Source organism: Callorhinus ursinus, unplaced genomic scaffold, assembly GCF_003265705.2.
Source record: "Callorhinus ursinus isolate GAN/ISIS: 27379988/994484 unplaced genomic scaffold, GSC_fseal_2.0 scaffold50, whole genome shotgun sequence".
NCBI classification, from domain to species: domain Eukaryota; kingdom Metazoa; phylum Chordata; class Mammalia; order Carnivora; family Otariidae; genus Callorhinus; species Callorhinus ursinus.
This window is the reverse complement of record NW_027397112.1, coordinates 5,727,934-5,741,056: the sequence shown is the minus strand read 5'-3', so window position 1 is coordinate 5,741,056 and position 13,123 is coordinate 5,727,934. Positions and strand designations below refer to the sequence as shown.

Sequence of the window (13,123 nt, the reverse complement as noted above, 5' to 3'; positions counted from 1 at the left end):
TAGATCACTCCAGCCACTCTTGCTGTCCCCGAGGCCCAGTCTGTTCCTCTCCTGAGATTTCTTTACAACATTTCCAGATGAATCCTCCTTACCCCCCACCTCCCAGTGTCCCCACCGTAAGTGGGCACGGTGCGGGTTTAGATGTCCAGCTTCAGCCCTGGGTCTAGCAGTTACTCACTGTGGGCCTATTTCTTCATCTATGAAATGAGTATGATACTATCTGTCTCCCAGATTTTATGGAAGGATTGAATGGCGTCTTGACAATAGGTGGAAGATTATGTATCAGTTCCTTAATACATAGCATAGCAGGGGTTTGTCAATGCTGATTTCTCTTTATTTTCTATTACATTCAGTCGAAACTCAATGGGATGACTTTTACTGCCCTCCATAATTTCACGGTCCCAACTATCTATCCAACCATAGCTCTGTTCAGTCATTAGCTCATTAAAACAATGTTCTCTGAGCGTTTACCACATGCCAAGTGTTCCAACTTTACTTCAGTTCACAAAGAGCAAATATCAAATGGACTCCAAAACCCCTACCAGCCATACTGAATATCAGTCTCACTCCGTAAGTCTTCTTGGGTCTTCTATTTAAGAAAGTCAGTTAAAAGTCTTGGGGGAGTTTTTCCCCTCCCCCCTTGGTTGGGGTTTTGGTCCTCCGTTGATGGACACTACCTTGGCACACCCCACCCAAAAAGGGCTGACCCACTCCGTCATTGAGAGGAGAACAGTGAAAACCACCCGTCCCTCCCCAAAGCGTACTCTCCAAACCCTTTTGAAGATGGACCTTCCAAAGTAAAGTGGACACGTTGCTTCCCTTTAACTCATACAAACTCAGCTCCCCTGCGTGTCCACGTTCTCCAACACGTACCTCCGCAGGCCCCCCATTCAGTCTCTGCCTCCAGAATTGGTGCAGGCATCATAGTCCTCTCAGACTTCAGCCAGCCGATCTTTGAAGTAAGGGTGTGTTCCTAGCATATATCAACGTATGTGAAGAAAAATTCCAGCAATGGTATTGTCCGGAAGAAAAACATTAGGAATAGAAACCAAAATAATATATTCCAGAGAGAGAGGAGCCAGCATTTAATTTCAAGGAGAGAGACACACACACACACACACACACACACACACACACACACACACACACACACACACACCAGGAAGCAGGAGCCATTTAATGTGGCGACCCTATAAAAAGTCTGGTCGTGAGGAGGGGCAGAACATGGATGAAGCAAACTCCCCTCCCTCAGGCCTGAAGCTGGCCTGCTTATTCGTAGCCACAGCACTGATTAAAAACCGCAGGACCCTGATGGCTCCTCATGGACAGAATCGGCTCTTTGTATTTCAGGAAAGGTTTTGTGACTTGTTTACTCTCGACATTCTAAAGATCCTGCCGTCTGAAGACAAAGACGGACCTAACACGGTGTGCTGTGAGGTTTGATTCATTCATTCACTCAGCAAATATTTATTGAGTTGCTACCATATGCCGGGCACCAAGATAAATGCTGGCGCTGGCGCTGCCGCAGACAGCAAAACAAGCGCGCTCCCCGCCTCGTGGTTCTCATGCGTGCGGGGATCAGCCAACATTCTGTGCAGGGCCCCAGAGAAAATGGCTTAGACTTAACTTGGGGGCCACCAGGTCTCTGTCAGGATGGCTCAGCTCTGCCATTGTCATGCAGAAGCAGCCACAGATAATAGGTAAGCAAATGAGCATTTCTGTGTTCCAATAAAGCTTTATTTACAAAAATAGGTGGTGGGCCAGATTTGGCCTGTAGGCCAAAGTTTGCTGACCCTTGGTCAAACAGGCACAACACACAGATGCAAGTTAATATTTTGCCTATTCTACCCCTTTTCCCAAGCAGGACTAATTTAGTTGCGAGTGGCAGAAAATGCAACCCAAACTGAAAAAAATCTAAGGACAGGGCAAACTTCGGGGTCAGCCAGACAAAGGGCCCAGTTTCTCTCTCTCCAGTTCTCAGCTCTTCTTCCTCTGGATTGGCTCCCCTCTCAGTCCAGCTTTCACTCTGTGGCAGCAAGATGGCTGACACAACCCCAGAATGACGCCCCCTGGGTGAAGTCCAGTGGATGAGAGAGTTTGTCCCATGATTCTTGGTGACTCCAGTTACCTCAACTTGGATCATGTACCCAGGCCCCAAATGATCCCAGCACAAGGGGCATGTGATGTGATGATTGGCTAGGCCTTATCACATACTCCACCCCCCGTGATCTTGAGTGGACAGTGTGGGGGAGGAGTGTATTCCAGTAACCAGCAGCCTCTCGAATGAGTGCTGGAGGGTGAAACAAATATCCACCACATATATCTTGTGAAATTCTAAATGAGTACCTCCAAAGGCCACATTTGTTCATAGGAGCTCTAAAGTATGCTTTCAGATTTTTTTTTTTGACATCAGGAGGGAAAGGGTACCGCTTATGTGCAACATGTCCTCCAAAATTTTAATATTCACACATTTTTATTTCCTGCCAGCACCTCAGTCTTCTTACTAGGTATGTAAGTCTTTGCTTCACGGACAGATTTGAGCAACGTATTGGCCTCTGATTATCGTACCCGCTTCTCATCTTTTCTATGTGTGTTGATGCTTATGAATAGACTATAAAACCCAGGTTTCTCTTTGCTGTTAGGAATCTTTCCAACCACCCGCAGCTGAATTGAGAGCATCCAAAGCTAACGGAAGTGCTAGGTTCGGACCATTGTCTTCACCCTCGGGCCACTGTTTTCTCCACAGTACCAGAAAACTGTTCCTTCCTCCTAAAACAATAACCCTTTCCAGAAACTAGTTCATGCTGTCCTCCTACTAGAGGGGCTGGTGGCTGCTTCCTTAATCAGCCACCCCCTTTCCTGGGAGGCTCAGGTCCAGTCTGCAGCAGGCTTCGCTCCTGTGGGCTGGAGACCTCACTAGGTACAGGGAACGAGGGAGCCCTGTGAGCTGCAGCCTCTGTCTGACGGGACCCCGTTGGAATAAAGAATCATAAGATAAAACCATATTGAAGAAAGGGGGGAAATGAACATTTTGAGGATTGTTGAGAAAATTATGGTTACTTACTACATTTTCACTTTGTATTTGAGAATCAAAGTACACCAGCTATGCTGCAGAGCACCTTTCTTAAAATGGATCTCTCTTGGCAGTTGCTGTGGCAACGCGTAATACCTTAACCCCAATAAAAATGACATTTCTTAGAAGGCAGTGCATTTTTTTCTCAGCTGCACTAGAGCATTTTTTTGGCACCATCTTTTACTATAATTTCTTTCATTCTTTTTCTTTAAACCACACTGGAATTCAGTATCAAACTGATAAGTTTTATATACCCTCTCCCCTAAAAAGCCCATGCAAAAACTTTTTGCTGCACAAAGGCCCATCACTCAGAAACATCCCCCACATTTCTGCTCGCCTTCTATTAGATCCCCCAGTAACCTCCCTCCCTGTGTCCCCCCTCCTGCCCACCCCTTAACTTGCCTGTCACCACCCTTCAGAAACCCAGCGTCTTTCTGATGTTCTCCACTACTCCAGACTCCAAACCCTGCAGCGCCCACCCATGTTCACCCTGTTTCAGACTATATGCTATGCTCCAAACTTACCTCTTGTGCTTTCCCTCATCTCCAACCCCCTACAATTTATTCAACGATCAAACTCCATTTGCTTTATGGTGTTCAGCTAAGCCAGGTGTTAGAAGGACATAGTTCTGAATCCCCGAATCCACAATGAGAAGAAGCATCCGTTAATTTCCCCCAACCCTCCCATATATATCTAATTGGTAGAAATCCAGGCTGGGTGGAGAGAGAGTTTTAAGCTGAGATCCTTTCCTTAAATCATTCAGCATGGAGCAATGATTCCCCACCTGTGGACCAGAGCTGTTGGCAAGGCTGAGGAAACTCATACATACACCAATCATGGTCGGTAGCCAGGATAAATAATATGAGTCAAAAACGGGTACTACTACTTTCTAAAGGCATGTAGATAATTTTAATTATAAAATACAAATTCACTTAAAATTGATTCTGAATTCATAGAAGCTTTTTGTCATGAGGTACTTTCTCAATCCGTAGATACTAAAAAATGCAAAAAGAGGTTTAAATGAAACCCTCAAGTTAATCGTGAATATATGCAAATAATTTGCTATCAGGATTTCTAGTATTGCAAATAATTAGAAATCAAAAAGTATAGTGCTAGAGGCTTGGCTAAATGAAATATATATATATATAATTCATAATATACATAGATATAATATAATGAAATATATATGGATAGTCTCCATTATATGATGTAATGATAGCTAACATTGATTGAACATTTATTTACTAAGTGCCACTCTTATAAAACTTCTACATGTGTTAAGTCGCCTAAATCTCACAGCAGCCCCAAGAAGTTATAATTCCCATTTTCCTGATAAAGAGACCGAGGCACAGAGAAGTTAGCCTTCCCAGGGCGTGCAGTTTAGGGACCCAAATCAGATTCAGCTCCAACCTTCCCGCTCCAGAGTCTGAGTTCTTAACCCCTACACTTGACTCTTCAAAGGCAGGTTACAAAACAGCCTGTCCTTTTGCACAACATGGCTCTATAAGGTCAAGTCATGGGCACCCCCTCTGCACCAAACACTCAATGATAATTGGTAAAATAGAAAATGAGAAAATGCAAAAAGAGAAAAGTAAAATGGGGGCACCTGGGTGGCTCGGTTGGTCGAGTGTCTGCCTTCGGCTCAGGTCATGATCCCGGGGTCCTGGATCGAGTCCTGCATTGGGCTCCCTGCTCAGCGGGAAGCCTGCTTCTCCCTCTGCCTCTGCCCCTCCCCCCTGCTCATGCTCTCGCTTGCTCTGTCTCAAATGAATAAATTAAAAAATCTTTTAAAAAAAAGAGAGAAAAGTAAAATGTACTGGGAGTCAAAAGCAGGATGGACATCTGTGTGTGACCTGCAAACAGAACAGAACCCCAGAGTGATGAGTGAAGCCAAAGCTGCGAGTACAGGGTCCCGAGCCCATCAGCAGGCAGAGGCAGCTGGAAGAGAAGTCCCAGGAGTAACAGGGGACAAAAATGCTGAGGGGGGGACTCCTTGCCAGTGAAATGACAAGAGACTGGGTCACAGCGTGAGAGCGAGGGCTGGTGTGGAAACTGAGGAACGCTGTTGCCTGCCACAGTGAGGGGCTCTAGCTCATCTGAAGTTGGGAGGCAGTTGCCCCAGATGCAGCCTCCTCACCAGGGCCTGCCACCTGAGACCACCACGCTGCGGGGCCCTCTACACCCAGAGATCTAGATGGAGGAGCGGCAAAACCCCACGGGACAGGAAAGTAGGCGGAGGAAAAGGAGAAAGGGCCTGTTGTGAGGGAAAGTATCCAGGCACCTAGTGAACGGACAGAAAGAAGCCAGCGAGTCTGGTGTCTGTGAGAGGACCGTCGAGGGACGGGCAATGAGGGGTGACTAGAGACCAGACGGTGCAGGACCTTGTTGGTCTCACTAAAGGATTTGATTGTGATTTTAAATGTTAAGAAAATTTGAATCAAAAACCAAAACCAAAACCAACATTACCAGTACGGCTGTGGGTCAGGTGCGAGACAAAGGCATCCCGGACTGGGATGGTCCCAGGGCGACAGCAAAGTGGGGAGATAGTTCAGAGATGCCATCAGTAGAAGTCTGACTTAGTTCCCTTTTTCATCTGCTGAGCTGACCCCCAAAATGCTCGGTTGGATTTTGTAAAGTAATACCAGGCACAGTCATTTTCCGAAAGTGCTTCCCTCTTACATCAGAAAACAATCACAAACGACTGTGCAGGAACGTGTGACACAGGAACCCCAGTGGCCTACCCTTTCCTCACCTCTTCAGAAGTGAATGCCATCTTGGGTGCATGGAAGCTTACGATAAAATAACCTGTGGCTGAGGCACCATCCCTAAGTCATGTGTATAAAGCTGCAGGCTTCCATCTTGTTGTTTTGTTATACCACAGGAGGGTGACATATTTGACATGGTTTTGACATGTCGACATCACTAGTTGATAGTGTTTTTCAATGAAAACACTACAAAATGTGCTTTCGTTCTCCTTCCATATTTTCAGTGAAATTGTAAGGTTTCCAGGGTTCACTTTTTTCAACATCACTTTGAGTTTTTATCTCCAGAGATCCCATTGGCTCAAGTCAACTACAGATTCTGTAGACTCTTGTTTATGCAAATGAGTATTTGGCCAATTACCCCGGGATGTAAGTTTTACTTGAGTGTAACACTAAACTCTAGTTATGGATGTTCTCAGTCTTCATGGTCCTTTTTAAAAATTAAAGGAAATATTGTCAGTGCTCTGCTTTCCAGGGAAAGGTGGGCAGTCTGTTTCCACGGTGCAGAGCACAGCTGTCTTTGGTCACGTGGGTGCCATATTATACATACACCATTTCCACTCAGCGTCCAGGGGTCTTATTACATTACAGGAATGTCGTTGTTTGTCACAACGTGCTACATTTCCTAATTTTCCTTTGCTAAAGGGAAGAAGATGAAGGAAAGGGGGGGGAGACTGATAATCTATTTGGCATGAGGTGGTTGAGGAATGTGGAAGAGCAGATAATTATGCACAGTGCTTTTAGAGGGCAGTGGGAGTGCTGGAGGTGGAGTAGAAATGAGCCAAAACAGTCCTGGAAATGCCTTTCCAGACTTATTCAAGTGAGAACAGTCGTTGAATGCTTCTGCATTTAATAAACTAATATAGCCTTCACGAGTATAATTGGACAGTATATGCTAACGAAAATTAATATTCCAAACCGAATAATACAGATTTATATATAAAAACTTTCATTTGCCTTAGTAAAAGGAATTGTATGTCCATCAAACCCTTTGCTGAGATCACTTCAACTTCCTCTAGCTTCTTGATCTGTTGTAAGGTCAGATTCAGACCACAAGGGAAATGTGGGAAGGCAGGAAGACAAAAGGAGATTGGCGTATTTGGCAGTTCATAGTTTGTGATTAGTCTATAGATAAGTGTTATCACCCCCTCATTATTCCCCCTCAAACACATCCTGGGTCAGAGGTGGGGATAGAAAAATAGTAGCAGGAGTCGAAAGTGATATGAAAGAGTATAAGCTAATCCTTTCCTTCCTCTTTCTCATTTTGCCATTTGACAAATTTAGATACAGCCTTCACTGGTTGGACCTTAAAATGTGTGCTTCTGTGGGGGATTTATGGAACCTCTAGTTTAGGTGCATCGCACTTGTAGAGATTTTTAAAATTAGTCTTATCTATAAATCTTCAATTGAAATTTTAAACCAATGGGAAAGTGTTGTCGTTGTTCTTGTAGTCATTAAAAAAAAAAATAAAGCAAAGAACAGATGGATGTCTGGAAGGATGGTGGTATGTCCGCCCCCTTCCTCAGCCCCTGTTATATTGTGGGGAGCACCAGTGTGTAGTGGATGAAACTTCTCTAACTGGTTGTGTCTGTGATGTCCTTTTCCTTTGGGGGTAGAAGAAACATCTCAGCATTTGGAAAGCTTATTTGAGAAACAGCAGAGCATAGTGGCTAAGAATGTGTGCTTTACAGTCAGACTCCTTAAGTTCCAGTCATGGCTTGCTCGCCTCTCTGTGCTTACCTCACTGAGTTGTCAGAAGGATTCACCACTTAATAAAGCACTTGGAATTGTATCTGGCACATCGGAAGTACTCAATAAATGTTTGCTGGTCGTAACATTTTTAACCTTATAAATAGAGCAAAACAGATTAAAGTTTTCCATGACTTTATTAAGGTAACAGGATTCTGCTTGGTATAATGATTTTTAAATTCAGGATTTGGGTTTAAGGACTCAGGGTAGTAATATTTTCCTGGTCGATAGTCTCATTCATAAGTGAGGTAACTTCAGATTTTCCAAGAGCTCATTTTAAGTTCACTCAGATTCACTGAAATCATAAAAACAAAGGAGTAGTAGAGAGAAAGTGGAAATGCCCGGATCCTCAAAAAAAAGTTGGAAAATATAGCCAACTGAATTTAAAAGTGATGCAATAGGGTGATCAAAGGGCAGTCTTGTTCACACACCATTGTCTGCTGTCTGTGGCCCAGCCTCCAGTAGAAGGAGGCCATCAGATACGAAAAGGGAAGTGGGGACGAGGGAGTCAAGAGAAGCTATGAGAATTAACAGAAGAACTTAAGTGCTTGGCCTTCACCTCCAAAGTACTTAAAACTGAGGGAAGATGGCCCCAAGAAAAGACGGAATGGGCATACACAATGTCTCAGGAAAAGTGGTCATCATTAATACCAAAACATATCCTAGTGGAGTTCCTGAATCGAAGAAAAAGAAAAATCACATGGGCATTCGAGCAGAGAAAGAAAGTCACCTTCAACACAGAAAACAACCCAGCCTGGCTTCAGACTTCTCCTTAAGTGGATGTGATGCCAGAGGACATTGAAAAGAAAAGTCGCCAAAGTCCTAGGGGAAAGGAAATGGGGGCTGGGCATTATTATAGCCAGCTCGGTGGTCTTGCAAATGTATAGACAGTGGGCAGACATTCCAACCAAACAAGAGAGATAGTGCACAGGAGTCCCTTTTGAAAGAGTAGTAGCTCAAAATTTCAGAGCCAGTGTTGAACAACAGAAAAATATAGTCAATATACCAGCTTGTGGACCCTCGATAAATGTTGCCCTTAAGATCTGTTTTATAAAGCATGTGTTTTGCTTTGCATGTGCCTTTCATTTTGATCTAACTATTGAACTTAAGTCCAAGCGGAGAAGGTGGGAAAAATTATTACATCACTGGGAGAGATCATGTTTCATTATTTCTGTTTTTCCTTTAGGTGTAAATCACAAGATTATAACATATGTCGAAAAACACTTTGCCAAAAATTGAAAAATCATATTCTAGAACATTTGCCATGGGATTTTAATGGATAATGAAATGAACTGTTAGAACACATTTCTTAATTCGGTTTAGTCTAAGAAAAGTTGGGAATTAAGGCTGGTAATTTTAAATTATCCTCAGTAAATCAATGCATAGACTTGTCTAACTGAGCTCAGTTGCACATATTTTCATAGTATGTTACCTTATTTCCAGATGCATCTGATGAATCATTTATGGGATACTATGCAATTCTGCTTTCATATTCAGTTAAGTCACACACGGCACATGCAACAGGTTTTTTAATTCCGTCACATCTCAGATTAAGAGGAAGAGAAATCAAATAACTGGAGAAAGACACCAAGACACACACACTCATGTACCTCTTCATTCTGCTCAGGCATATCCCTCCAAAGACTCCGCTTCTGCCTCCCTCCTTCGCTTCTGTCTGTAGCTTTTAAAGATGAGCCACCAAACTTTCCTTTACCAGCCCAGGGATCCATCAGTTAGCTGAGCCCAGGCTTGATTGTGTTCTGGAGGAAGAGGGAAGCCCATGAGCCAGAGAAGCTCACAATGGCAAGACACCCCCGTGTACCTGGGTTGAGGGGTCTTGGAGGCACAGCAGCATAGATTCTTCTTTATTCCTATCTTCCTTGTCCTATGGACTATATCGAGCACCCAGGTGCCTAGCCAGTTGGACGGAGTGTCTTAATCAGAGCAACAACGTAGCATGAGTTGTCCTCACATCACAGTGTATCATGATCATAATCCACATCCTGATCAAGAAAAGGTTAGCGTAGTGCATATATCACAAGTGGTGAGGAGAGAATAGGCATTTTACTTTTATCAAGGACTGAAAATTGTGTTAATGGGGATTTTAAAGAAATAAAAGTGTTTCAGGAACTGTCTCTCCCAGACTCACAAGGGCAGACCAAGGGCCTTTTTCAGTTTGTAACTCTGTTCCCTGTCGTTTCATCTTTATTGACCACATGTAGCAAACTTACCTTTGTGATAAATAGATATTGTTATTTATTATTTTAAATTTAAAACAATCATTTCCGTGGAAAAAAACTGATAAGCTGTCATTTTTTTTTCGCTTTAGATAACTTATATACGACAAGAATATGAAACCAAATTCAAAGGGTTGATGCCAGCATCTCTAAGACAGGAGCTGGAAGACACCATTTCCTCCCTAAAGTCACAGGTAATTACCAGAATCAAGGCATTCCCTCAGGGTTCAGGGGGTGTGTATATCCTGAAAACAGACTCACAAATAAGTTTAATTCTGAACTGATGCCAGAAATTAATGTAATAACATACATAACATAACATACAACCAGGATGAATTGTTTTTCGTTTGGATTTTTTTTTTAAGTTTTTCTTACTAGTTTTGCAACTCATTGTCTCAGTAAGATTTCCTTACAAGCACTTGTGAAATTGAAAAGTTCAGTTATGGTTACTTTCCCTCATTTACAGTGTACATTCCAGTATAGCCTCCCCCTTTCGCCTCTTGGTACCAGGCCCCAAATGTCATCGCTTGACACATCGGAGATTCCTGACTGTGTGAAAGGGCAGAGGAACAGAAATGATGGCTAAATTAGAAGCATTTCTATTCTGGTGTGTTTTGTATGCTTGTTAGACATAACAAGATGCATTTTAAATTCCAAGCAGAATAATGACAAGGTATTCAAACAATTTGGTTAAATATTTCTTGCTGAAATGTATAGTTCTTGGCATAGCTTATGAAATACAGTGTGAGAGATGCACTGGATGTAAATTTAGATGCTTAAAATTATTTCACAACTTCCAACATCGGTTTTCTCCACGTACTTCTAGAAACACATTTTATATATTGGCAGTCTAATGACTCTAACATGGGAACGAATCTGCACATTCCCACTTCTAATACACTTAGGAACCTAAAATGTACTTTCCCCTACAACAGTCAAGTTCCCTTTGTATGTCTAAGAATCCCTGTATGACTGAGATTGATGAAAAGCAATAGCTAGGACCCAGAGTAGCCAAAACCATCTTGAGAAAATAAGAATGAATTTGGAGGGCTCATCCTTCCCAATTTCAAAACTCACTACAAGGCTGTAGTAATCAAGACAGTATGATACTGGCAAAAGGACAGACACGGAGATCAATGAAATAGAATTAAGAGTCCAGGGGAAAAAAGAACATATATATTATATGTTATTATATATATGTATATATATATTTTAAGATTTTGTTTATTTCTCAGAGACAGAGAGAAAGCATGCACACAAGCAGGGGGCGCAGCAGGCAGAGGGAGAGGCAGGCTCCTTGTTCAGATGCGGGACTCAATCCCAGGACCCTGGGATCATGGCCTGAGCTGAAGGCAAGATGCTTAACCAACTGAGCCACCCTATTATATATTTTTTTGGTCAGTTGGTTTCCAAATGTCCCAAGACTGAGGGAAAAATGGAAAGAAAGGTGCTGGGACAATCAGATAATTCAACAAGTTAACTCAAAACGGATCACAGACCTAAATGTAAGGGCTAAAAAAAAAAACAACTCTAAGAAGAAATCTTCTTAGATTAAGGAGTGAATCTTTGTGCTTTGGGTTAGGTGGGAGTTATTTTTTTCACTGTGATCCCAAGAGCCCAAGCAGCAGAAGAAAAAACCAGATGAATTGGACTTTACTAAATGTTAAAACTTTATACTTCAAAAGACAACATTCAGAAATTGAAGAGACAAACCATGGCATGGGAGAAAATATTTGCAAATCATGTCTCTGTTAAGAAACTTAAAAAAAAAAAAAAAGGAAACCATACTTTTTTCTGGGAAAGCTCCTTGAGAGAAAGACGTCTTTGCTCTCTGTGCCAAGAACAGTGCCTGCCACATAGTAGGTGCTCAATAAATTGATTTACGAACCGATACGATTTGATGATATCCCCATGCGCTCTTTGTAATCTGTAGGGCAAAGCGCGCGCAGCAAACTTCGGCTGCCCCGTATATATTCCCTCCTGTCAAAAGCCTCTCACCTGAAGATGAAATGCTCATTCTATCATTCCGTGGGCTACTGTTGGCTTTGCTCCTGCCAGCCACGTTTTGCCTCGGTCACTCCTGCCTACAAACATAAGTACCGCAGGAAAGTGTTAAGGTAGAAAGGATGAAGTCATCTTTATTTACATGGAAAGCTCCCTTGCAGTGTGGTTTACCCATTAACTCTGTAGGAGAGCTTCCATAGGGTCAGCTATGGAGGACCTGGCACCTTCAGAGGAGGGGTTTTTTTAAGAAAAAAAGACCGAAAGAAAGAAATCTGATAGCCACCTGCAGGGCTTCTGTTATCATTCACCTCATTTCCCTGTAATAAAAGCCACTTCAGCCTCCTAAAACTGGAAGTTGACCCAGAAAGAGAGTCCTGCTAGCTGGCAGCCGCGTGGAGGAGTCGCAGGCCGTAGAGGGTGCAAATTCAGTTTGAAAGCACAGGTGCCTGTATCTTCTGAGAATTGTTGGGATTCCAATTGCAAAACGGGGCGGGGTGGGGGAGGGAGGCCAAATCGGTGTAATCCTTGCATCTGTCAACATTATCAATTGTCCCATGGGTCATTTGAGCAATTGGCTAGAATTAAGACCAGGTGATACTAAGTAAGCAGAACCGAGCAGGGCCTCCTGGATATGGACCCATCTAGAGAAAGTGTGCTTTCCTGTCTTGCAAGCACATTTGCTGTTCTGCCGGCTGTGTTCTCTGGCCCGACTAGGCTTCAGAATCAGCCGTTGCCATGGTTTCAGTTCAGACCAAAGCAGCAAGAGTAAACAATTCTGAAATGATCAAATACCGCTGACTCTTGATTACATTGAGCCATAGTAGGAGTTACCCCCAAACTGTTTCTGTTTGCTCGTGTAAGGTGCTTTTGAATTCATACCTGAGAGAGTTATCTTTAATACTATATAGAAATTTATGCTTCCAAAAAAAATCAAACCACACTGTAAAGATCTGATTTAAGAGAACATGCTCAGCCACCAGGCGGCCTCTATCAGTCTGTTCACGTCCTCCTCCTAACCTCAGGGGGCGGCTCTCATCGATCCCCTTTCACAGATGAGGCATCAAGAGCTCAAGTAACTTTCCTAGAGCCATCGAGGCCAAGCCAGGAGTTGAACCCAAGCTGGCCTAACTCTGGCCGGGGCTCTTCCCACTACCAGTATTGCCTCTCCGACCTCAGGGAGCCCCCAGGGCGGACGGAGGTTTCCAGAAGGGCCTCTCCGACCTCAGGGAGCCCCCAGGGCGGACGGAGGTTTTTCCAGAAGGGCCTCTCCGACCTCAGGGAACCCCCAGGGCGCACGG

At 43.4% G+C, this 13,123-nt stretch overlaps 1 protein-coding gene across 9 annotated transcripts in view; it reads left to right on the top strand.

The window, feature by feature from the left end:
- The window catches only part of CEP112 (centrosomal protein 112), a 456,418-nt gene that overhangs the window by 441,252 nt on the left and 2,043 nt on the right, over positions 1 to 13,123 (top strand). For all 9 annotated transcript variants that reach the window (XM_025889895.2, XM_073883235.1, XM_025889894.2 and 6 more), the window contains one exon: positions 9,914 to 10,015. In XM_025889895.2, coding sequence (XP_025745680.1) covers positions 9,914 to 10,015 — 102 coding nt within the window. The remainder of the gene's footprint in view (positions 1 to 9,913; positions 10,016 to 13,123) is intronic.